The following is a 24,291-nucleotide window of genomic DNA, read 5'->3' on the forward strand; positions in this document are numbered from 1 at the left end:
CATGTCTAATATCTACACACGGGTGAGAGTATAACCTTTGCATTATTGATAGGCAGTTGGGGGAGAAGAATGGTTGATTTAGCCCATCACAGAGGGGCTTTTCAGACCTTCAGTGGAATAATGGGCTGAATAGGAATAGGAATTATTCTTTGTGTGTGTGCGTGCGTGCGTGTGTACATCTCTGCATTTTTTTCTGGCATTTATTGGATTTAGGAAAAAAAACCTTTTTGTCTGCACTGGAGGTTCTGAAACATTGACACACGAGTTGTCAAAGGAAATGTGCCCACAAAACATTTACACATGTATCGTTGCTTTGTGTCCTCTTTGTGTATTTCTTTATTGACATATTGATGTGTTAAAGGAACTGCATATTGATTTTTTAGGGCTTTCAGAAATACTTGGAGGACTTCGATCCCCACTCAATGGTATTGTATACTTTGTTTGCATAACACATTGCAATGATTGTATTCATACTCTTGGTATAATATGCAACGATTGCAAACTTTGCTTACTCGCTGGCTGCAGAGTCATACAGTTATAATGTTCATTATGATTAATAATAATGTGCTTTTACCACAGTCTTTTTTTATACTATTATAATTTCTGTTAAAAGCTTGATAAATCATTGCTGAATGCGAATAAACAGACATTACAAATTAAGCAATTATGTATCTTGGCACCTGTAAGCTTATCATTCTTATCGTTTTATTCTCTGTGATCTAAGTTTTCATCAGACCAGATAGCAGGACGCGACGTGAGATTACTCAGGATCAGAAAGGTATTCATTCACTGTATTTTTAATAGTTCACTTTTTTTAATTCAATTTGTTTTATTGCCTGAAACTTAAATGGTGGATGAGCGTGACTGATGCTTTTTATGTTTCTTTTTTGTTCTTGAGGTGGGACAGCTGGACTTGGCTCTGGAGGGGGGTGCAGACTCACCTTTGGGGAAGTTAGTGATATCGTCTGTGTATGAGGGAGGGGCTGCAGACAAGCACGGTCAGTACACAACACACATGTGGAATATGCTGTTTGGGCCTGATCTTCTAAGATCCAAACAACAAGTGCTAAGTAGCATGCACAAACCATAAAATTGTGTGTACTGATAGTGGGAGTGTTATTACACGTACAATTGATAACAAGAGCAAAAGTGGGGCCGACCGCCATATTTAAATGAGGTTTTTGCATGTACTATACCAGCTGTCACCAAGGAGACACTAATTTCCCTCCACATTTATGTTATGCTCTCTAACCTGTGCTGTTTTGCAATGTTGTTGAACATGCAGAACACATCTGTACCACCCTTCTCTGAAAATGCATGATGCAAGAATAGTTTTTTTCATATACTGTATAGGAGATATGTTAATAAAATAAAAAATAAAATAAAAAATCCTATGAATGAAAAACGAACACCATTAAAAAAATGCCAGCAGACATCATTTTGGTGTTTGTTTGTCTCCAAAAACAGCCCTTAAGTCATTCAACAGCTCATAAATGATGTCTAATATTTATTATTTCTGGCAGAAATATGTCGATCACGGCAGATTTTGCCTCTCCATCGTCTGCCATATTGCAACGATCGCCTCCTTCTCATGCAGCAAGGCCATTTGGGTGTTACTGTGACAGTTTGCATGCAAATTGCAGACGTGCTAAATCTATAGATATATAGACGCAAGGGAGGAAGACGCAAAGCAGCAACCCAAAAACAGTTTCAGGCTTGATGAATCAAATTGCGAGTGCTAAATGTTTATATTTGCATTTCCTCCTACCGGTGTTGTGAACTTTCTGATAATCCCCATATATTCTGCATATTCATAAAGACAAACACGCTAAATAATAAATAGTAGATCTTTGCGTGCGCTATCAAGTCTGCACCTGTTTTATTACACACAAATTTTATTAGATCAGGCCCTTTGTGCATTCTCATGCAGGCTGCATTGGTCTCTGTGTGCATCACTACTTGTTTGTTAGCTAAATATGTTCTGTGTGTTTGTAGGTGGTATTGTAAATGGAGATGAACTCATGGCTGTTAATGGGAAGATCTTGATCGACGCAACACTGACTGAAGGGCAAAATTCTCTGGCCCGAGCCTGGAATAGTGGAGGGGTAATTTTTTGTAAAAATGTTTTAACATATTGTTTTTTTTCTCATGCACGGTCAATCAGTTTGTTTTAAAGGTCATTTGTTGATTGGTTGTTTAGTTTGTTTGTGTGTTAGTTAGGCAATCAATTAGTTAAGTATTTTTTTTACAATGGTTCAATTCAGCCATATTTAATGACAATTTACCAAAAAACAGCATCAATAAAAAGACTGTAGTGTTTGAGTGCCTTCTAATTAAAGTACAAATGTTCATGTCGCCAAACACAAACACCGTTCTTTATGTCAGTAACTGAAATGGTGTTTAAAAAAATCCTGCACTAGAAAGAATAGCACGCTAATATACAAGATGCACATTTTTTGTTGTTGATTTTTTTCATACGAATTGTGGATGGCAACATTTTGTTAAAAATACAAACAAGCGTATTCCCTTTGTTTGGGTTGAAATAAGCTATGAAAATAAAAAATTACAAACGTGTATCTTTTTTCTTTTGTAAAAGTAGCTCTCAGAAGAAAAAAATGTTGGAGACCCTTATCTAAATTGTTTTGTCCTCACTTTCAGGACTGGATTGATGTTGTCATTGCAGTGTCGCCCCCAAAAGAATATGAGGATGAAGTGTAAGCATTCATTTTCCTTTCCTTCAGTGACAATTGTTATGTAATATCTGTGTTGGTCTTTCTGTCAATAATCTACTGTATGTGATCCAGGCGTAGAATTTGACTGCAGTTTGTGTGTTTGCACGTGTGTGTGCAGCCCTAAATCAGCATCAGTCAGTCCCACTGTGAACAGAAAGGTGCTTGAAGGCAGTGCCACGCTGTACAGGCACGGCTACCTGCTTCAACCCTAACTCTGCACTCGGTAACTGGATCCCTTTTCAAACTTCCTCGTCTGCACGGCAGAGTGGATGTTTGCTGTGACATTTTTTTTTGTTTGTTTTTTTTCCCCACATAAGCACATGTGACTGTCAGTCATGAGGAACAAAACGAGAGTATGTTTAGTACAAACTGGCAGTGTTATTTATTCCTGCTGCAGTGAGTACACAGAATAGTCTTTTTCTGTGTAAGAAAGACAGCCTGAAGGCGATGTCCTGAGATAGAAACACGCTATTCAGACATGTACAGCTAATGTGATCATTGACCCTTTCCGTCATATATCTGCCAACTAGTGTATATAAACACACACGTGGCCTGTGTGCTATTGTCCTGTGTCATCAGGTCACGGACGCTCATAAAGCAGCGCAGGACTCCTGCCAGACTTCAGCAGTTGTTCTGATTGATGTTGTTCCTCGGGACTGTGACATGTTCTAGCATGTGTTGCCACTAAGTGGCACTGCAGGGCGAAGTTCTGCACAAGGAGTCTTGCGTGAAGAATGATCAACTCTGGACTGAAGTTTCTGTCTTAAAGTGTTGTGCTTGAACTCGTATGCTTGTGATTGTTGTGTGGTTGTCTACATGCTTACCTTATATTCCTTACCAGTAAAAACTGTCTTTTCTCTCCAACAGAACATTCTTCTAATTCCACCAACCAGTCTGATTAAGAAGAAGGAGCTTTAAAATCTTGAAGATTCCCTCAGGACACCAAATCACACTTTCCTGATGTTTTTCAGCTGCATCGGTCTCTCTGTGGTTCTTACTTTGCATGGCAAATTTAAGAAAAAAGATCTTGTCAATAGACTGCATTCTTTGTCTTTATCTGTGAAGGATGCTTTGATCAATATTTCATTTTACTCCAGTAATCCCTTCCACTGCTGTGAGGCATGGTCATGAAGCCTTCTGCGTTATATGGAAACAGGATCAAGGGTATGTGTTTCATTGGTCTGTGGGAAAAAGACGTGACCAATTTTAAGTCAAGTCCACTCTCTCAATTGTAATAAAGGAATTATCAATGGATATATACTGCTTTGCTTTGGCCATTCCTCAACGTTATAGTTGCAAGCTACAATGAATCTAAAACAGGAGTGTCAAAACTTTTACCTGCAGTGTATCTAAGGTTCAATTCTAAATACCCAATAGTCCAAACGCGAAGTAAACAAGGTAGAAGATGAACGTTCACATACTTTTAGGATTCAATGTTTTATTGTTTATACTTCATATATCTAATGTGGGAGACATGGGGGTTCAGTTAGTTATGTTGTTGTTTAGTCTGTTGGTTATATCTTGCTTAAAGCAATGCAAACTGAAGTATCTGTTAATTTCCTCATCATGTAAATCCTCTATTCTTTTTTTTGGTACAAGTTATTCTTTTTACGTTACAACCAACGCTCTGGTGTGTGGCAAAAGAAGGTCGTAAATTGTGTATTTGTAAATGCGTTTCTACGTGTGTGCGCGCGCGCATCCATATGAAAGATATTGGCTATTACCCGCAAAAATTGGGCCTAATGGCAGGTTGTGCTGTATTTTTACATGTTTGGCAAACTTCCCTCTTCAATTTGGTAAGAAATTAGTATGCAGACGTAAATAATTGCGATCGTCGATTACGTTTAAAAACAACTTTGTAAACCTGAGCACACAAGCACTCTAAATGAGACTGTACATAGAGATGCTATAAATAACAATAAAAAAACGTGATTTCGGTAACATTTATTTAGATACTCTTTTATTCACATATTTAATATATTTATCACTACACTTATTTCAGAATTGTATAAATAAATATGTATTGTATGATGTGTGTGTGTATATATACACATGTATATGTGTATATACAGTAAATGTATGTATTGTAATGGGTTTACGTAATTCAGCCACAGAACTTTTCTTAGGGTTAGAGAGTTCCGGTGGGACAGTTTTTGCTGAGGGACAGATATCCTGTGTTGTGGTTGTGGTACTAAGAGGCCACTGCGATATACTGCTCTGTTACTGATTAAAAAGACTAAGTGTTAATGTCCCACAGGTTGTGCTACTTCAACGCATGGTGCCGCTCTCCCTGCAGCTACAAGGCGTAGCGGCAGTGAGTGCGGACACAAAGAGCTGGCTGCTGTTCGCCATAGACACCCTTTCTGGAGCGTCCTGAAACAGGAACAGGAACAGGCCTCTGATCGTGATATTCAGGCCCTCAGGGGTTCAGACACTGGACTGCACCTGGAAGAAGTCACGGTTGATGACTCAGGGGTTAGGTTGTGGTGCGATCTCTCAACTGGCCAGCGTAGGCCCCTGGTTCCTGTTGGTTGGCGGTGTGCTGTTTTTGAAGCGATCCACAGCCTCTCCCATCCTGGCAGAAAAGCTTCTACAAGGTTGGCGGCCCAGAAGTTTATCTGGAGGGGGCAAAAGAAGGACGTGCAGCCCTGGCCCGACTCATGTGTGACCTGTGGCGTAAAAGTGCGCCGCCACACCGTTGGAGCAGTTTGCTGTTCCCGAGAGAAGGTTCGACCATGTCAACATCGACTTGATGGTCCCACTCCCCCCTTTGCATGGTTTCACCTACCTCCTTACCATGGTGAGGGAGGTCAGGGAGAAAAAAGGCAACCTCTCTGTGTTGTGGTTTGACCTGGCGAATGCATTCCACTCACTTTTTACATAAGCTAGTTCAACTTGTGCAATGCAGAAACCTCATTGCTGATTGATACAACAATTTCAGTAGGAGGGTTTCATCTGGAGCAGCTACATCGAGTTGGCACAAGGTGGAGATGGGCATCATCACAGGGTGTACTATTATTTTATTTTATTTTTTTAGACAAAGATTATTTATGTATTTATTATTTGTATGCTTACTGTGGTATATTATTTATTATTTATTTGTTCACTGTTCTGTTACAGGGAACAAGGAAATCGGATAAAATTGCTATGGTATGAAAAGGGGTAGGATTAAATAAGCTCAGCTTCTTCCTACTCCTTTTTGGACGTGCTGTAATGAAACAACTGGAATGGTGTGATGCATTACATTGTATCGTATGCATGTTTGACATAAACTGAAACTGAACTGAACCCTTGGTATCAATACTGTCGATATTAGGGTAAAACATTGATTTAAAGTTAATGAAGATATTATTTATTGTTGATGTAAATGACACATTCAGAGATGTGTTTGAAAGTAGCCTAGTTTTCATTGAATTTGGTCCCCACAGTAGTTTTGTAATGTGTTCTTCTGCTGTGCCTATCAGTTCTAATCAGGGTATTAAAGTTGTGCAGAAGAATGTCCACAGGGGGCAACCGCGCTCCTTTTTTAAATGCCTGCTTGAATACAAATCCTTCATATTTACTGCAGCTAGCAAGTCTCACACGTCTTGCATTTATTTTATTTTGCTTGTAATGTAGTCATATAAGCATTTGCATTTCAAAAAAGTAGGTTAAACAGTCCCCTGTGTAATAATGTGTGCATCATCAACCCACTTTCCAGTTACATAATCCACAGTGGAACCATCTCCACGCTTGCTGCATACGTGACTTGTGTCTGGCTGCCATTTGCACATTTGCATCGACCTGCTGTGCTGCTTTTGTTGGCCAGTTCATGAGCGGGATCAAAAGGTGAGCCTGGGTTGAATACCTCCCCCCATGCCCCTTCTGACTCCTTGTCATCCTTCACTCCAGCGTATGACCCAGCTTCAGCACCACGGACAGCTCCGTGCATCCCAGCCGTCCGGCGCCGCTCGTGTCCCGGGGAATCACCGCCAACGTTCGGCCGGCCCTCCGAGCTCATGACAGAGTGCACTTTGGTGAGACTATTCCTCTTCTCTCTCTCGGAAGTGACGGATGTGTCAGCGTTGAGGAGCTCCCGCCATGATCTCACGATACAAACCGGTAAGTGCAAGACCACCTGCTGCCTAATCCGCACTGCATTGGTGTGTGTTGTTATCATTAGTGGGCATTATACTCAAAATGTGCTTTTTATGCAAGCATACAAACAAGTTGTATGCAGATTAAGGCGGATTTGATGACGATGAAGATACTTTTCTGTCATTTTGGCCTAAATGCTAGAGTGTGCAAAGGCACTATACTACAGAACAGTGGTTCTCAACCTTTTTTCAGTGATGTACCCCCTATGAAATTTTTTTTTATTCAAGTACCCCCTAATCAGAGCAAAGCATTTTTGGTTGAAAAAAATAGATAAAGAAGTAAAATACAGCACTATGTCATCAGTTTCTGATTTATTAAATTGTATAACAGTGCAAAATATTGCTCATTTGTTGTGGTCTTCTTTAACTATTTGGGAAAAAAAGATATACAAATAACTAAAAACTTGTTGAAAAATAAACAAGTGATTCAATTATAAATAAAGATTTCTACACATACAAGTAATCATCAACTTAAAGTGCCCTCTTTGGGGATTGTAATAGAGATCCATCTGGATTCATGAACTTAATTCTAAACATTTCTTCACAAAAAAAGAAATCTTTAACATCAATATTTATAGAACATGTGCACAAAAAAATCTAGCTGTCAACACTGAATATTGCATTGTTGCATTTCTTTTCACAGTTCTTTTTGACAGACATTTAAAAAAAATCTCAAGTACCCCTTGGGATACCTTCAAGTACCCCCAGGGGTACGCGTACCCCCATTTGAGAACCACTGCTATAGAAGACACTTGGAAATATGTGCTGAGTAGTGTTGTCCCGATACCAATATTTTGGTACCGGTATCAAAATTATTTCTGTACGTTCCGGTACTTTTCTAAATAAAGGGGACCACAAATAATGGCATTATTGTCTTTATTTTAACAAAAAATCGTAGGGTACATTAAGCATATGTTTCTTATTGCAAGTTTTTCCTTAAATAAAATAGTGAACATATACTAGACAACTTGTCTTTTAATAGTAAGTAAACAAACAAAGGCTGCTAATTAGTCTGCTGACGTATGCAGTAACATATTGTGTCATGTATCATTCTATTATTTTGTCAAAATTATTAAGGACAAGCTGTAAAAAATTGATTATGAATCCACTTGTTCATTTACTGTTAATATCTGCTTACTTTCTATTTTAACACATATTTTATCTACACTTCTGTTAAAATGTAAGAATCACTTGTTCTTCTGTTGTTTGGACACTTTATTTTCGTTTTGGATGATACCACAAATTTAGGTATGGATCCGATACCAAGTAGTTACAGGATCATACGTTGGTCATATTTCCTGAGTTTATAAACATAATATGGATTTTTTTTTTTAAAAAGGAGAAAAGATTTTGTGACGATAAAAAATATTGATGTAATCATAGTAGTATCAACTAGATACGTTTCTGTACTTGGTATCATTACAGTGGATGTCAGGTGTAGACCCACCAATGGCATTTGTTAAAAATGTTTTCATGACGCCGGTGACCTACGGTGTGTAGTGAAGCATGTTTAGCTATTCCTCGTCCTGCAGGGATGATACTTGTAAGAAACTATATTTTTCTTAAAAGAAGGGGGGTGTAATATTCTTAGGTTATACGATCTCCGATCAGTCCCTGAAGTGTACATAAATGTGATTGGCACATTTGACATGGGACTTCCTGTTTATCGTTGCCAGAGATGTGAACAGTTATTCCCAAGAGTCGTGAATAAAAGTATAGTTAGCAGCACGTCGTATGTTGGCTCAACTTATTTTCCACAGTACGGAACAAGACAATTTGTCGCCATGGAGGCGAGGATTAGTAACTTAGAAGTAGCTAAAACACTGCCGATTGCTGCTGGACTTTAGCCACTAGTTAGCTAGCCATGTCTTAAAGCACCTCTTCCTGAGGGCGTTTCAGTGTTATAGCTTCACCTTTATTGTTAGTTTTTAAGCCAAAATGCGTCCATTCTCCCTTTTCTGTCTACACACTGTGTCTGCTTGTAAGTACTCTGTGATTGTGCGCTGTCACAACGTGACGACGGGGGGGCGAGGGGGTGAGGGGATGGGCGATCAGTACTTTTCAGAGGCGGTATAGTACCGAATATGATTCATTACTATACTAATACCGGTATACCATACAACCCTAGTGCTTAGTGAGTGAAACTTGTCACAAAGATGGAGATAATTTCTCCCAAATGAAGTTTGAGCGAATGTTTTCACCTCTCACATTTGTTGGGCAACTTCACCATCCAGTATACGCTATTATTTACTTAGTTGTGTGTTTGCGTGTGTGTGCACGCGTTTGTTTGTGTATTTCAGTTAGTGTTTCTGCCCCTTTGTCTATTCCCCTGCACCGTTTCCATGCATTTTTCAAAGCAGATTATTGCTTATCTGTGATGAAGGCCACCAGCATAATTAGATTCAAATTACCTCTATCTGCACTTTAATTGAATCCAAAATGAGATAACTTATATTACAAGTCAGATGAGAGCTGCACTTGCTCTCATCTTAATTAAGAATGTTTTTCATGTCATTGCCCTCCCAAAAAGATGTGTTGTGTTAATCCCTTTATAAGATGTCAAACTGGTGATTTTGTTGCGTTAGGAAGAGATAATGCATCCTTAAAATACATACTTTTTGTATTGAAAAACACATCAATACACATTGTGGAAGTATGTATGCATTGGAATTGTTGCAAGAACAATGTTTTAAAGTAGAAGACAAATACTACACAAGTACACAAACTATTGTATTTGTACCCCTTAGTCTCTGAGTCAAGTTAGTTATTTAATTAAATATACTTAATGGCTTTCGTTGCACCCCTAAACCTGTCACTACATGTCAAGGATGCAACAGCCACTTAGATATCTTTGATTTTGTAAAACGCCCTGAAAAGAAAAGCAGTATAGTGGTTTTCGTATGATTTGGTTATCGACATAAATTTTTGTGTAACATTTTGCTCCAGTTTCCGTGTACAATCTTGGTTATCATGCGGCCAAGCTATAGTCCATTTGTCCCCTTATTTTGTGGAATAGCATGGGGGCAAAGGAAGGTTAAAATACTTGCAAATACAAACACAAATCGCATTTGTTGTGAGTTTTGCAATGGTATTATTGCTGAAAGATGTCGTGTTGTGGTCTAAAGTTGTTGTGTTATGGCAGTGGTTATCAAACTTTTTTCACCAAGTACCACATCAGAAAGTTATTTGGCGTACCACTGGATGGAGCCCGCTGTACCACTAATGGTACACGTGCCATAGTTTGAGAATCACTGTGTTATGGCGTTCATATTTGTTGTGACTCTTCTCAGCCACAGTAGATTGTGGAGTGCCCATGCAGTCACTGTGCTTATTTTTATTGAGTACGACCACCAAAAATACAACAACAAGGGGCATAAAGAAAGTTGCGAGTTACAGCACTTTGATAAAGAAAGTAAAAAACATTATTGAATTCAAGAAAGAACTTGTTGCAAAGTATAAAGTTGCTGTCTATCCTCTCCACTCTCTCCATGCATCACCGTTTTTGCTCACAAGAGTTATTATCATATAGGTAAAATGTGAATTTATCCATTTCATTTCGCATTTACATGTATTTCCCGTCATAAAATAGAAATTATTTTCCATAATGTGTGTTTTATGACAATGTGTTTGGGGGTCTAAAATGGATTAATTGGTTTCACAATAGAAAAATATCTTTGGTTTCCTGCGACTCTTCATCTGACCCGGGGGTCGGCAACCCGCGGCTCTAGAGCCGCATGCGGCTCTTTAGTGCTGCCCGAGTGGCTCCCTGGACCTCTTTCAGAGATGTGTGGAAATGGAAAAAATATTTTTGGTTTTAATATGGTTTCTTTAGGAGGACAAACATCACACAAACCTCCCTAATTGTTACAAATCCCACTGTTTATATTAAACATGCTTCACTGATGAGAGTATTTGGCAAGCACTGTTTTTTCCTACTAATTTCATCGATCCTTGAACTCATCGTAATTTGTTTACTTGTACAACTTTCTCCGATGCTGCCACAGAAAGACGCGTTTTATGCCACTCCTTATTTGTCTAATTTTGTCCACCAAACGTTTTATGCTGTGCGTGAATGCACAAAGGTGAGCTTTGTTGATGTTAGTGACTTGTTGGAGTACTAATCAGGCATATTTGGTCAGTGTATGACTGCAAGCTAATCGATGCTAACATGCTATTTAGGCTAGCTGTATGCACATATTGCATCATTATGCCTCCTTCGTAGGTATGTTTGACCTCATTTAATTTCCTTTACTTATTACCTCTGTGTATTTAATTTATATTCGCATGTCTCATGACACATTATCTGTATATTGGCTGCATTTCTCATAGTTGTTTGTGTGCCATGTTGTTTCAGACAACAGCAAACGTTACCCAGCTTGCATAGATTGTTATAAATCCATTAGAAGAAGACAGTCTGCCGTTTCCTTTAACTTGGACACACACATCTATACATTTGGCCATTCTGAGCCAGTATTTTCCAGAAGTTATCTAATCCTGTGAGAAGCCTTCATTTTACTAATGATTTCCAATGTTGCAAACATTTGTAGAATAAAAATTAAAATGCAACATTTCTGTCAACGAAGATTTGAGTCAGCCTTTCATAGAAGGCTAGTGTAGCTAATATGGGTTGTACTTGTATAGCGCTTTTCTACCTTCAAGGTACTCAAAGCGCTTTGACACTACTTCCACATTTACCCATTCACACACACATTCACACACTGATGGAGGGAGCTGCCATGCAAGGCGCTAACCAGCACCCATCAGGAGCAAGGGTGAAGTGTCTTGCTCAGGACACAACGGACATGACGAGGTTGGTACTAGGTGGGGATTGAACCAGGGACCCTTGGGTTGCGCACGGCGACTCTCCCACTGCGCCACGCCGTCCCTATATAATATAGACACTTAAATCATGTGTTGCCTTCATTATAACACTAATTCAGGGCTTTTAATTTTTTGCGGCTCCAGACAGATGTTTATTTTGTATTTTTGGTTCAATATGACTCTTCCAACATTTTGGGTTGTCGACCCCTGATCTGACCGAATGAAAATTAAAGTACCCCATACTGTATATATATATTTATAGACAAGGCTTTGAGTTATTATTAGTGAGTAAGTGTCAGTATGTTGGCCTTTTCTCGTTACATTGTGCCGTTTTTGATAAGGAGTTAACTTATATGGTTAATCACAATAATTACCATATTTATCATGTATATATACTTGTTAATTATGCCATTTATTTTGTGTCCTTTACCTTAACCACGGATGGTTACCTGAGAGGTGGAGCAGGTTGTTATACGGTCAGTGGTAGGGTCATAGCATACGCAAAGATGAGTGAGGAGACTCCGAGAGTTGTGCTCACTGGCAAATTTCACTTCAAAATAAACCCAAAAGTACATTAGATAAAACTGTCAGCAAGTTTTGATGACCTGTATTCAAGTAAAACATTGAAAAATGTTCCTCAATGACATTCTGATAATAACATTACATTTGTGTCGAAATATTGAGCTCTTTTTAAATTAATTCAAATTAAGTAATAACCTCAAATTAAGTAATAACCTCTGCTTAATCCTGATTAATCCAAATTCAAAAGTGTGAATAATATGACTAAAAACACTAGTTTTTAAAATGCATTTTTATTGTACAAATGTCATGTGGGCCACCTTGTGTACATCTTTGCTTAGGCGAATTACATTACTGGAAATGGGCTTAATGTTGGAAAATAACCAATTTAGTGAAATAATCGTAATAATAATAGTATATTTTATAAACGATTTCACAAAGATGAACAACCATGCCTTTTCATTGCTAGTGAATATCTTTATTTCCAAAGAAAAATAAAGTAATATTAAAACATTGAAGTTAAAGTAGAAAGCTGCAGAGTGTCATGTCTGTGTAATCATGTTTTGTCTTAGTCATGTTTTGTTTAGTTTCTGGCTTTTTCACTCCCTTGTCTTGTCACCATAGTTACCCATTAGTTTCACCTGTCATGTCACGCACCTGTTTTGAGTCACGCACCTGTTGTTAATCATGTCTGTGTTATTTAAGCTTTTCATTTTCTGTTGTTCGTCCTGGAGTCATAGCCTTTCTCACCCTGCTATCCTCGCGTTTCAAGCCCTGTTCACAATCCCATGCCACAGTAAGTTTGTTTATTAAGCCACAGTTAGTATTTTGTTTAATTGTTCATAGTTTCTGCCGATGTGCAAGTTTTGTGTTTTATAGTCTAGTTTTGTACCTCCGCCCCTGTGCGCGCTTTTTGTTTGATCCTTTCTTTGTAATTATAGTGTTAAATAAATCATGTACCAACCTTCAAGCCATGTCCGATCCAAATTCTCTTGCATCTTGGGAAAACAAAAACTCCACAGTCCAAGTCATGACATTTTGACTCCAGCTAATCGCTTTCCCGCAAAGAATTTGGTCGAAGAAGGAAGTTGGGAGTCGTTAGGAGCCATGGCGGAGCGAGACCTGACGTGGGGGCCAAATGGGAAGCTTATTCCTATTAGCTCCATTTGGTCCGAGGACGAGGCTGCGTCACCGCAATCCCGGAAGCGCCGCTCCAGACCGAGGACGTCAGGGAAGGCGAGCAGACCGCACGCAGCGCTCCCGCAGGCTCCTCCCACTCCGGGCGGAAGCAGGCTGCTGCCAGCTCCGCAGCTCCAAAATGACGTCACAGACCAGGATTTTTTTTTCAACTCTTTTTCTTTTGATCACTCACCTCCAGCAAAAGACTCCAATCCCATGACCATGATTCAACACTACCAAAATATGATTTTGAACATTAGATCCTGTCAAGACAAGCCACCCAAATTTCATGCCCCGCCCCCCAGGACTCAAGTCACGCCCAAGTCACAAAAAAAAATTTTTTCACCCACAAAAACACAGGTACAAAAAAGACAATTTGGACAATTTAATGGGGAAGTTTCTGCCCTCCTTCGCCCACCCCTACAGAGAGTTCCAGACCGCAGGGAGCGCGTCTGGTATCCGCCCCTTGAGGGGGGGGGCTGGGGTCGGAGGCTGTGTTGGTGGGGTGGCTCGGCATCACCAATGCCAAGCCACAGCCTCCAGCACGGCCGCCACCACCAGTCTTCCGACCCGTCAAGCCACAGCCTCCAGCACGACCGCCCTCACCAGTCTTCCGACCCGTCAAGCCACAGCCTCCAGCACGACCGCCCTCACCAGTCTTCCGACCTGCCAAGCCGCAACCCCCAGCTAGGCCACCTCCACCTGCTCCACGGCTAGCACCACGGCTAGCTGCTCCAAGGCTAGCACCACGGCTAGCTGCTCCAAGGCTAGCACCTGCCGCTGCTCCAAGGCTAGCACCTGCCGCTGCTCCAAGGCTAGCACCTGCCGCTGCTCCAAGGCTAGCACCTGCCGCTGCTCCACGGCTAGCACCTGTCGCTGCACCTCGGCTAGCACCTGTCGCTGCACCTCGGCTAGCACCTGTCGCCGCACCAAGGCTAGCACCTGTCGCCGCACCAAGGCTAGCACCAGCTCCACCACGCCAAGTTCCACGGCAGACTCCAGTACCCGCACCACGCCTAGCCGCATCATGCCAAGCTCCGGTACCAGCTTCACGCCGCCAAGCACTGCCAAGCCAAGACCAAGACCCTCCACGCCAAGACCAAGACCCTCCACGCCAAGTCCAAGACCAAGACCCTCCACGCAAAGTCCAAGACCAAGACCCTCCACGCCAAGTCCAAGACCAAGACCCTCCACGCCAAGTCCAAGACCAAGACCCTCCACGCCAAGACCAAGACCCTCCACGCCAAGACCAAGACCCTCCACACAAAGTCCAAGACCAAGACCCTCCACGCCAAGTCCAAGACCAAGACCCTCCACGCCAAGTTCAAGACCAAGACCCTCCATGCCAAGACCAAGACCCGCCATGCCAAGACCAAGACCCACACCAAGACCAAGACCAAGACCCACACCAAGACCAAGACAAAGACCCACACCAAGACCAAGACCAAGACAAAGACCCACACCAAGACCAAGACAAAGACCCACACCAAGACCAAGACAAAGACCCACACCAAGACCAAGACAAAGACCCACACCAAGACCAAGACAAAGACCCACGCCTAGACCAAGACCAAGACCCACGCCGAGCTTCGCCGCCGGACGCGCCACGCCGAGCTTCGCCGCCGGACGCGCCACGCCGAGCTGCCACGCCTGACTTGCCACGCCGAGCTGCCACGCCTGCCAAGTTGTCGACGCGCCTGTCTCCTCGTCGGCCACGGATATGGCCGCTACCTGGTCGCCCGCCACGCCAAGTGCGCCCACCTCCCAGTCGGCCACGCATGTGGCCTGTCCCGGGTCGCCCACCTCGCCTGCTGCAGCGGCGTTCCACTCGCCGCCGCCACATGACTATGCCTCGATGGATTCGGGGCCACTTGGGCTGGCGACCCACCGCCATGTCCCCCTCCCGCCCTCCCATGACTCTTGTTAAGTTTTTTCTTGGACATCTGGGATCTGTCCGTAAGGGGGGAGTTCTGTCATGTCTGTGTAATCATGTTTTGTTTTAGTCATGTTTTGTTTAGTTTCTGGCTTTTTCACTCCCTTGTCTTGTCACCATAGTTACCCATTAGTTTCACCTGTCATGTCACGCACCTGTTTTGAGTCACGCACCTGTTGTTAATCATGTCTGTGTTATTTAAGCTTTTCATTTTCTGTTGTTCGTCCTGGAGTCATAGCCTTTCTCACCCTGCTATCCTCGCGTTTCAAGCCCTGTTCACGATCCCATGCCACAGTAAGTTTGTTTATTAAGCCACAGTTAGTATTTTGTTTAATTGTTCATAGTTTCTGCCGATGTGCAAGTTTTGTGTTTTATAGTCTAGTTTTGTACCTCCGCCCCTGTGCGCGCTTTTTGTTTGATCCTTTCTTTGTAATTATAGTGTTAAATAAATCATGTACCCACCTTCAAGCCATGTCCGATCCAAATTCTCTTGCATCTTGGGAAAACAAAAACTCCACAGTCCAAGTCATGACACAGAGAAGAAACTATAACAAAATATGTCACAGATTTGAGGACAATGTATCCTTTATTGTTGATATTAATAAATACAGTACAGGCCAAAAGTTTGGACACACCTTCTCATTTCAATGCGTTTTCTTTATTTTCATGACTACCGGTATTTACATTGTAGATTGTCCCTGAAGGCATCAAAACTATGACACCTGGGAAGTGAAAACCATTTCAGGTAACTACCTCTTGAAGCTCATCGAGAGAATGCCAAGAGTGTGCAAAACAGTAATCAGAGCAAAGGGTGGCTATTTTGAATAAACTAGAATATAAAACATGTTCAGTTATTTAAAGTTAAAATTAAAGCCCCAACGATAGTCACACACACTAGGTGTGGTGAAATTATCCTCTGCATTTGACACATCCCCATGTTCACCCCCAGGGAGGTGAGGGGAGCAGTGAGCAGGAGCGGTAGCCGCGCTCGGGAATCATTTGGTGATTCAACCCCCAATTCCAACCCTTGATGCTGAGTGCTAAGCAGGGAGGTAATGGATCCCATTTTTTATAGTCTTTGGTATGACTTTGTGAACTCATGACCTTCCAGTCTCAGGGCGGACTCTCTAACCAATAGGCCACTGAACACCTTTTGTTGTTAAGTACATAACTTCACATGTTTTGATGCATTCAGTGACAATCTACAATGTAAACCAGGGGTGTCAAACGAACGGCCTGCTGGCCGGATCAGGCCCGCGGGATGAGTTTACCAAGTATGAAAATGAGTCAAAATTTTTGAATGAAAGAAACTGCTGTTCTAAATGTGTTCACTCGATGTCACAATAGCAATTATTTGTATCTTTGTAGATGATGCTACATATTTAAAAAAAACAACAAAAAAAACACATGATGTTAGCGCACCAGTCGAGGAAAATGAGCAAACTACATAAATAACATCCTGTAATTTGATTTTGATATTATTTTTTTATTTTGATAGATTGAACATTAACACCAATGAGTTGACTGATGAACATTATCACATAATTTATTCAGAAAGTATAAATAACGACAAATACAGATAGAATACTATTACCGGTAACCGCAACATGTAAGTGTAAAAAAACCCAACAACATTATGATTTGTACATTTTCAGAATGTGCTTGTTGTATTTGTAAACAAAGAAAACAATCTGAAGTTGTCTTTATTTTTAAGTTATCGTGCCGTGATTTTACCAGTCCGGCCCACTTGGGAGTAGATTTTTCTCCATGTGGCCCTCGATCTAAAATGAGTTTGACACCTCTGATGTAAACAGTCATGAAAATAAAGAAAACCCATTGAATGAGAAGGTGTGTCCAAATATTTGGCATGTACTGTATGTGAAAGGTTTAGCATTTTATTTCAGTCGAATACACAAATCAATTTAAAAGTTTATGTTACAAAGCACTCATGTCAGCTGCTTATTATCTCACCTTATACTTGCGTTATAAAAACACATTAGTGTGAGTAAAAAAAAAAAAAAAGCCAGCAGTCTGTATGTCCTGTTTGGATTATTGCTGACCCGGCAAAACAGGAGCTCAGCCATTGGCTGAACATTTATGCCATTCATGTTGAACATTTTACTGACTGCTGATCTTTAGTGTAAATGTGAGACAGTGAATGAATGAATGGTGGGTGCAGTTATGTAAATCCTAAAATTGGGGTGAGATTTATATTTCAGGATTTTCTTGCGTTTGCTCGTTTGCTCAACCCCCCCCCCCCCCCCCCCCACTCCCACGCCGCCATCCCTATTTTCTCTCTCCATACTCCCTCCCCCTCATTCTCACCCTCCTATACCTTTTCCCAGCTCGCTCGTCCAGCCCCTTCTGCCGCCGTCTCTCCCAAGGTCGCAGTGCACGGTCTGCAAAGAGACAGGAATAGCAGGTGCACTGCAGAATGCTGCCGCCGCGCTCCATGTGTGTGTGAGAGAGAGAGAGAGTGTGTGTGTGTGTGTGTTTGTTTTTTAGTGTGTGAGCCATGTGAGAGTGTCAACGCATTCCAGTGAAGCGAAGACTGAAGGCTGACTTTTACAAAGGATGTGTGCAGTCCCATGTAGACAGGATGCGGATGTTCCTCGCCATCATGACCCCTTAGACTGGAGAGGAGGACTAGGATCTACTGGATTACATTGGACCCCCCCCCCACTTTGTCACTGGTTCTACATTTATGCGAGCTGGATTTGAGAGGGAGGGAATAGTCAGGATCCGCTGAAGAGGCTGTCAGTGTTTCCTTCACAGACACCATGCTGCTTTTTTCAAATCTGTCCGTCTCTTGTCTCTGATACTCCCCCATCTTCCTCCCCCTCCTCCCCCTTCCTCGCGCTGGGTCCCTGCAGAGTTCCAGTTCCACCATGTCCTTGGCGTTCTGTGGGAGCGAGAATAACTCAGCCGCCTACAACGTGGACGGGGGCGTCCTGAACAATGGCTGCTTCCTGGATGCACTCAACGTGGGGCCGCACGTCTTCCTCCTCTTCATCACGTTCCCCATCCTCTTCATCGGTAAGTGTTGGCCCCTAAATACACAAACATATGTTCTCATGACGACGAGTCAGCCCTGCATGTGGGTCTCAAACAGTGCCGTCCCAGGCTACATTTTATTTGGTGCCCCCATTAAAAAAAATCCTGACACTTTTTTTGTGTGAAATGGTTATTATACTTTATTAAATCAAACTTGAATTTTACTTGATGCCTGTTTTGTATCAATTCATGGTAAAAAAATTGTTCAATAAATACTTTTGTTTGTGCAAATTAACTATTATAACACAATTAAAACAGACATTTTTTTCGGGCAGCACAGTGGAACAGGGGTTAGTGCATGTGCCTCACAATACAAAGGTCCTATAGGTCTTTCTGTGTGGAGTTTGCATGTTCTCCCCGTGACTGTGTGGGTTCCCTCCGGGTACTGCGGCTTCCTCCCACCCTTTAAAAACATGCACCTGGGGATAGGTTGATTGGCAACACTAAATGGTCCCTAGTGTGTGAATGTGAGTGTGAATGTTGTCTGTCTATCTGTGTTGGCCCTGCGATGGGGTGGCGACTTGTCCAGGGTGTACCTCTCTTCCGCCCGCGTGCAGATGAGATAGGCTCCAGCACCCACCGCAACCCCGAAAGGGACAAGCGGTAGAAAATCGATGGAAGGAAAACATAAATTTATAAAACAATCTAATTCAACTTTTAGTGTGATTTTGAACACAGACGGGAGGACTCAACTGGTTTATGTACGGGGGATTAGATCACACGTATCACTGGGGATGGGTACCGTTCACATTTAAACCGATACGGTTACCATTCCCGGTACCTGGGAATCGATACCGTATTCAATGTGTGTGTTTATAAATATTTTCATGTTTTTGATAATAAAATATAACTTTTTTGCAAAATTTTAAATGAGCTGATTATGATAACTGCTGTCCAGTTGTTATATCTTGTTTTATTGTTACATTATCTGAGTCTCATTTCAAGTATGACATTAAGTTGCAATTACAGTTGCAAGTCCAAGGCGTTAGATGGCAGTAGTGTGTAGTTTATGGTGTGTTGGCTGGTCAGTTTAGTCTCTGCTGAATCTAGTCTTTTGTTGCACCCTAAAAAGTGTTAATACTGTAAGTATTGTACTAGATATGCACCAGCTGTTTGATTGTAACATGCATCTTAGTTGTAGTTTTCATTAACAAATTTGGAGGTGTTGAAATCCCCGATTAAAATCCGCTAATGCAAATCAGTAGCAGGTTAATAGCAAAGCCAATGTATATTACCATCAAACTAGCTCATTTTTGGAAAAGTGGAGCCATACTTTACTAACGTTGGAGCATTTTTGGGTCAATTGCCTAGAGATAGTTTAGCTGGGTCCACTCTCAGTGCTGCTGGAGTGATCGCCAAGTACCGAAGTGTGACATCACGCGCAACCCAGATACTGTTACATGGCATTGTTGAATTTTACGTGACTGCGTGCCCGGTAGGACCGGTGGGATTTGGTCGGTGTCAAAAAAAAGTACTGGATTTGGTACCCATTCTTAGGTATCACTCAAGGCCCGAGGGCCAGATCCGGGCTGACAAATCATTTATTTGAACCACTATGGCATTATATGTAGCCCACCACATCATTCTTGTGGTCCGTCATGTCATTTATGTGGCCCGCCAATTAATTTTATGTGGTCAACCACATTATTTTATGTGGCCTGTGAAAAGCTTGAAATACGGTAATAAAACACTTTCTGGCTAAATGTATTTGTTGTGTGACTACCACAAGGCATTCCCACTAATGTTGTTCCGTATGTTGTTATACAAGTCCAAAACAGGTCACAGATGAAAATAAAAGCGTTGGTCTTATTCGTTCTTCCTATAGTCCATGAAATAAAAATCCATCTGGTTCAGATAAACACATTGTCAAGCGAGTCTTCCAAAGAAGGGGCATGTCCAAGGAATAACAGTCCAGGTGGCTTGGCACAACATGGCCATCAAGAGGTGCCTTGGTGGAGCCATCGGTTGATAAGAGGAAGTTAACACTATAGGACGTGTACTTATTTATTAATATTACTTTTGAGCTTAGGAGACAGAGAGTAAAGTCCTGTGCATTGATTAGAGATATCCATAACAGTTTTCTGATGTTTTCACAAGAAGAAGAACCTTGCTGGAGGTTCAGCTTGACAGTTCAGGTGTCCCATTAACACAGGCAGCTTAATACAGTTTCAAGTTGAAACTGTATAGTGTATTTAAATGTATATTTGCAACAATATCCTAGCAATGTACTGCATGCAACTGTTTATGTTCTACACTTTAATATCATCCGAATCATACAACAGGATAATCTGTCCATAGCACATATAGCAAAATGAAACTCTATAAGCACTAGCTTGAAGTAAATACTCACCACAAAGGACATATGAAAGACTAATCAGACAACTGTATAGACCTGGACTTGACACAAGAGGAAGGCGACAGTTGATTGGAGGAAACAACACAGGTGCAACCCAGGACACAACCGATCACACCGGAAACAAAAACCAAGCTGACAACCACAAACAGAGCATGACAGTACAATTGCCTCCCATGATGCGAAGAAATTTGCCATTTATTTCTTATATCAGAGCAGGAAGGGGCTAGGAATACGTTTGTGGTCAAATTTAATATGAAGCACTAATTGATATTTTACGTGCGCTTCTTTACGCCTAACGACCTACACACAGCATGTGGTCTGCGTTTAAGGAGCGGCGGCTCTGGTCTCAAATTAGCAGCTTGTCCTTTGTGAGAACTCCAGTATTCACTACTGGGCATGTGGGGAAGTGATTATGCACCTGCTTCAAAGCCACGTAGTCGTTAGTCACTTGGATTTTCATGCATGAGATTGCACGAGGATGTCAGACATCCTAAAATTAAAAGAAGCGACATTTGCGGTCAGCAATGCAAAGTGATTTGCTTTTTCTTTGGCTTTTCGTGTGTTTTTGTTTACAATGTCAGCCCAGAAGGATGTGGTCTACCAGTGAGGGCAAAGAGGAAACACATGATCCAACTTTTGAATTTATGATGTTGTATAGGCTAGTGGTACGCTCTGCGTCCTGGCTGATCAGCACAATTGTGTTTTGCTGAAAATTACAAGAGGTCAACATTACTTACCTCACCTCGTGTAATTTCCTACCATGTCACTTTTTGTCAAAGCTATATTACTGGTACATTATTGGTTCAGTTATACTGTGACTTAGAATACACATACTGTTCCGTTCTGTGTTGATTGTTGTTGGTCAGAACTACAGAATGCGGAGACAACAAGCCAAGTGCAGGTAAAAAAACCAAACACCTTTTATTAGGAAAATTACAACACAGTAACTGTCATATGAGATTATGACACATGCATCATCATAAATGTTGAACTCTACTCAAAGTGCCAGTACAGTTACTAAAGGTTTTATGGTAGTGACAATTTGACTATATTTGAATTACTTTTGGTCTGAATACAAAAATGTAGAAATTAGAATTCAAGTAGCATCTTGGAAAGAACAGATGTGTGCACTTTGAACTACCACTACTATTCATTTATTGAGCACTGTTTATGGTACAGAAAGATGCTTTACATCAAATCATACAATCATAATCACCAACCAAAAAAGTATCCGTACGTTTGAAGTAGTGTCTTGTTTGTCCTGACAAATCATTACAAACGAACTTCATTTGTAATGAAAGATATTTTCTTTTTACACAGGCACATCAATAAACTCACACGGTAATGATGCTCTCATGATGCTTTATGACACACCTTGTCCATGGAAACAACTTAGTATGATGCAAAAGAAGAACAATTCACCATGGATGATAAGGGGACTGAAAAATCATTGTAACAAGAAGAATACATTTATAGAACATTTATACCACAAAGATCTACAGAGGCAGAACATAAGTACAAAATGTACAAGAATAAGCTAACCAGCATATTACGAACATGTAGGAAAGAATATATTACAGTAAATTATTTGACAGAAACAACATGAGCGCAACATGGCGCATCCTAAATAGCAATAATAAAAATGGTGCTAAGAAGGTACAAAGATACTTATCAGACGGACTCGTAAAAAAGGAGAATATGAACAAAGTAGTTGAAAGCTTTAGTAACTAATCCGTAAATATTGGACCAAATTTAGAGGAAAGGATTCCAGATCCCGGGTCAGTTGAGGACTTGAATGATATGACAGACATAAATAAACATTTGATATTCCTCACAAATGTGACAGAAGAGGAAATAATCAAAATTGTGAATAAATGTAAATCCAAGACCTCAACTGATTGTAACGAAATTGACATGGAAACAATAGAAAAGGTTATTGAAGACGTTTCAGAACTTTTAACATATATCAGTGACCTATCATTTTAAACAGGAAAATTCCCAAACAAAATGAAAATAGCAAAAGTTGTACAGATTTATAAGACTGGAAACAGACACCAGTTTACAAAATATAAACCTGTTTCCTTGCTTCCACAATTTTCTAAAATTTAACAACAGGTTGGACAAATTCATGAATAAAAAATAAACACTTACAGACAGCCAATACAGGTACAGAGCCAACATTTCAACATCAATGCCCTTAATCGAAATGACGGAAGAGATTGCCAATGCAATAGATGGTAAACAGTGCGCAGCGGCAGTGTTTATGGATTTAACAAAAGCATTTGACACAATTAATCATAATATCTTAATAAACAAAGTAGAATGGTATAGAATCAGAGGGTTGGTCTTGAACTGGGTAAGAAGCTACTTAACCAACAGGAAGCAATATGTAAAGCTCGGTGAACACGCGACTACGGTGCTAAATTTATCTTGCAGCATACCTCAGGGATCAATACTGGGACGAAATGTGTTCAACCTCTATATGAATGACATTTGTAAAGTTACAAAGAAGTTAAAGACAGTATTATTTGCAGACGACACGACTGCATTTTGTTCAGGAGAGAACACACAGAAGCTAATACAAATAATAATAAATGAATACATTCAATAAATGGTTTGACAAAAACAGACTATCTTTGAATCTCAGTAAAACTAAAATAATGCTAATAGGTAACAGAAGCAGAGAATCTAAAACACAAATACAAATTAATTGAAAGAGTAAAAAAAAAAAATTGGGGGTGTACTAAAAGATGATAAACTGAACTGAAAATCTCACATAAAAATATACAACATAAAGTGGCAAGAAATATGTCAATAATGAATAAAGCTAAATATGTTCTGGACCAAAAATCACTCCAAATTCTCTACTGCTCGCTAGTGTTACCATATCTGAGTTAATGTGCAGTAATATGGGGAAATAACTACAAAAGTACACTTCATATACTAATCATGTTGCAAAAAAGATCAGTCAGAATAATACATAATGTTGGAAATAGAGTACATACAAACTATTTATTTATTGAACAAAAATTATTGAAATTCAACGATTTGATGCATTAGAAAACAGCTAAAATTACGCACAAAGCAAACTATAACCTGCTACCCAAGAATGTACAACAATTCTTCTCAACGAAAAAGGAGAAATATAACCTTAGACAAAAATCTAATTTAAAACATCAGAATGCACGTACAACACTTAAAACCTTTGGCATATCAGTATGTGGAATTAAATTAATGGATGGAATGGATTAAGCAAAGAAGTCAAACCATATACTAATATGGTCCAGTTTAAGAAACTGTTCAAACTCAAAGCGTTTACAAATTAAAATAATCCTGATAAACAAATTGAACCTTATTTGAAAAGGAGAAAATCTTATTAATCTAATAATGTGAACCATAAATTACTTAGCTTTTTATTTATGCAAAATGTATTGATTCTTTTTTATGTATTTAATAATTAATTACTTACTCATTTGTTTATCTATTTAATTATTTAGTTATTTATTCATTGTTTAGGGTTAAATTGTTACAGCATGAGAAGTCACAAATGTGTTAGTAATT

The 24,291-nt window shown here is 40.4% G+C and overlaps 2 protein-coding genes across 13 annotated transcripts in view; both read left to right on the forward strand.

Moving 5' to 3' along the window:
- The window catches only part of ush1c (Usher syndrome 1C), a 27,969-nt gene extending 23,985 nt beyond the window's left edge, over window positions 1-3,984 (forward strand). For 2 of the 3 annotated variants that reach the window (XM_061970048.1, XM_061970049.1), the window contains 6 exons: window positions 384-425; window positions 725-778; window positions 899-998; window positions 1,996-2,105; window positions 2,659-2,714; window positions 3,600-3,984. In XM_061970048.1, the coding sequence (XP_061826032.1) occupies window positions 384-425; window positions 725-778; window positions 899-998; window positions 1,996-2,105; window positions 2,659-2,714; window positions 3,600-3,612 (375 nt within the window). In that variant the 3' untranslated portion in view covers window positions 3,613-3,984. Of the gene's footprint in view, window positions 1-383; window positions 426-724; window positions 779-898; window positions 999-1,995; window positions 2,106-2,658; window positions 2,715-3,599 lie in introns of those variants that run through there. The other variant, XR_009816130.1, reaches the window with a different exon arrangement.
- Window positions 3,985-6,481: 2,497 nt separating this feature from the next.
- Window positions 6,482-24,291, forward strand: part of abcc8 (ATP-binding cassette, sub-family C (CFTR/MRP), member 8) — a 119,587-nt gene continuing 101,777 nt past the window's right edge. For 4 of the 10 annotated variants that reach the window (XM_072913929.1, XM_072913923.1, XM_072913928.1 and 1 more), the window contains exons 1-3: window positions 6,482-6,560; window positions 6,624-6,833; window positions 18,194-18,356. In XM_072913929.1, coding sequence (XP_072770030.1) covers window positions 6,813-6,833; window positions 18,194-18,356 — 184 coding nt within the window. In that variant the 5' untranslated portion in view covers window positions 6,482-6,560; window positions 6,624-6,812. Of the gene's footprint in view, window positions 6,561-6,623; window positions 6,834-17,723; window positions 17,743-18,193; window positions 18,357-24,291 lie in introns of those variants that run through there. The other 6 variants (XM_061970042.2, XM_061970045.2, XM_072913927.1 and 3 more) reach the window with 3 other exon arrangements.

The sequence above is a fragment of the Nerophis lumbriciformis genome, linkage group LG10 (genome assembly GCF_033978685.3).
Source record: "Nerophis lumbriciformis linkage group LG10, RoL_Nlum_v2.1, whole genome shotgun sequence".
Classification (NCBI taxonomy): Eukaryota; Metazoa; Chordata; class Actinopteri; order Syngnathiformes; family Syngnathidae; genus Nerophis; species Nerophis lumbriciformis.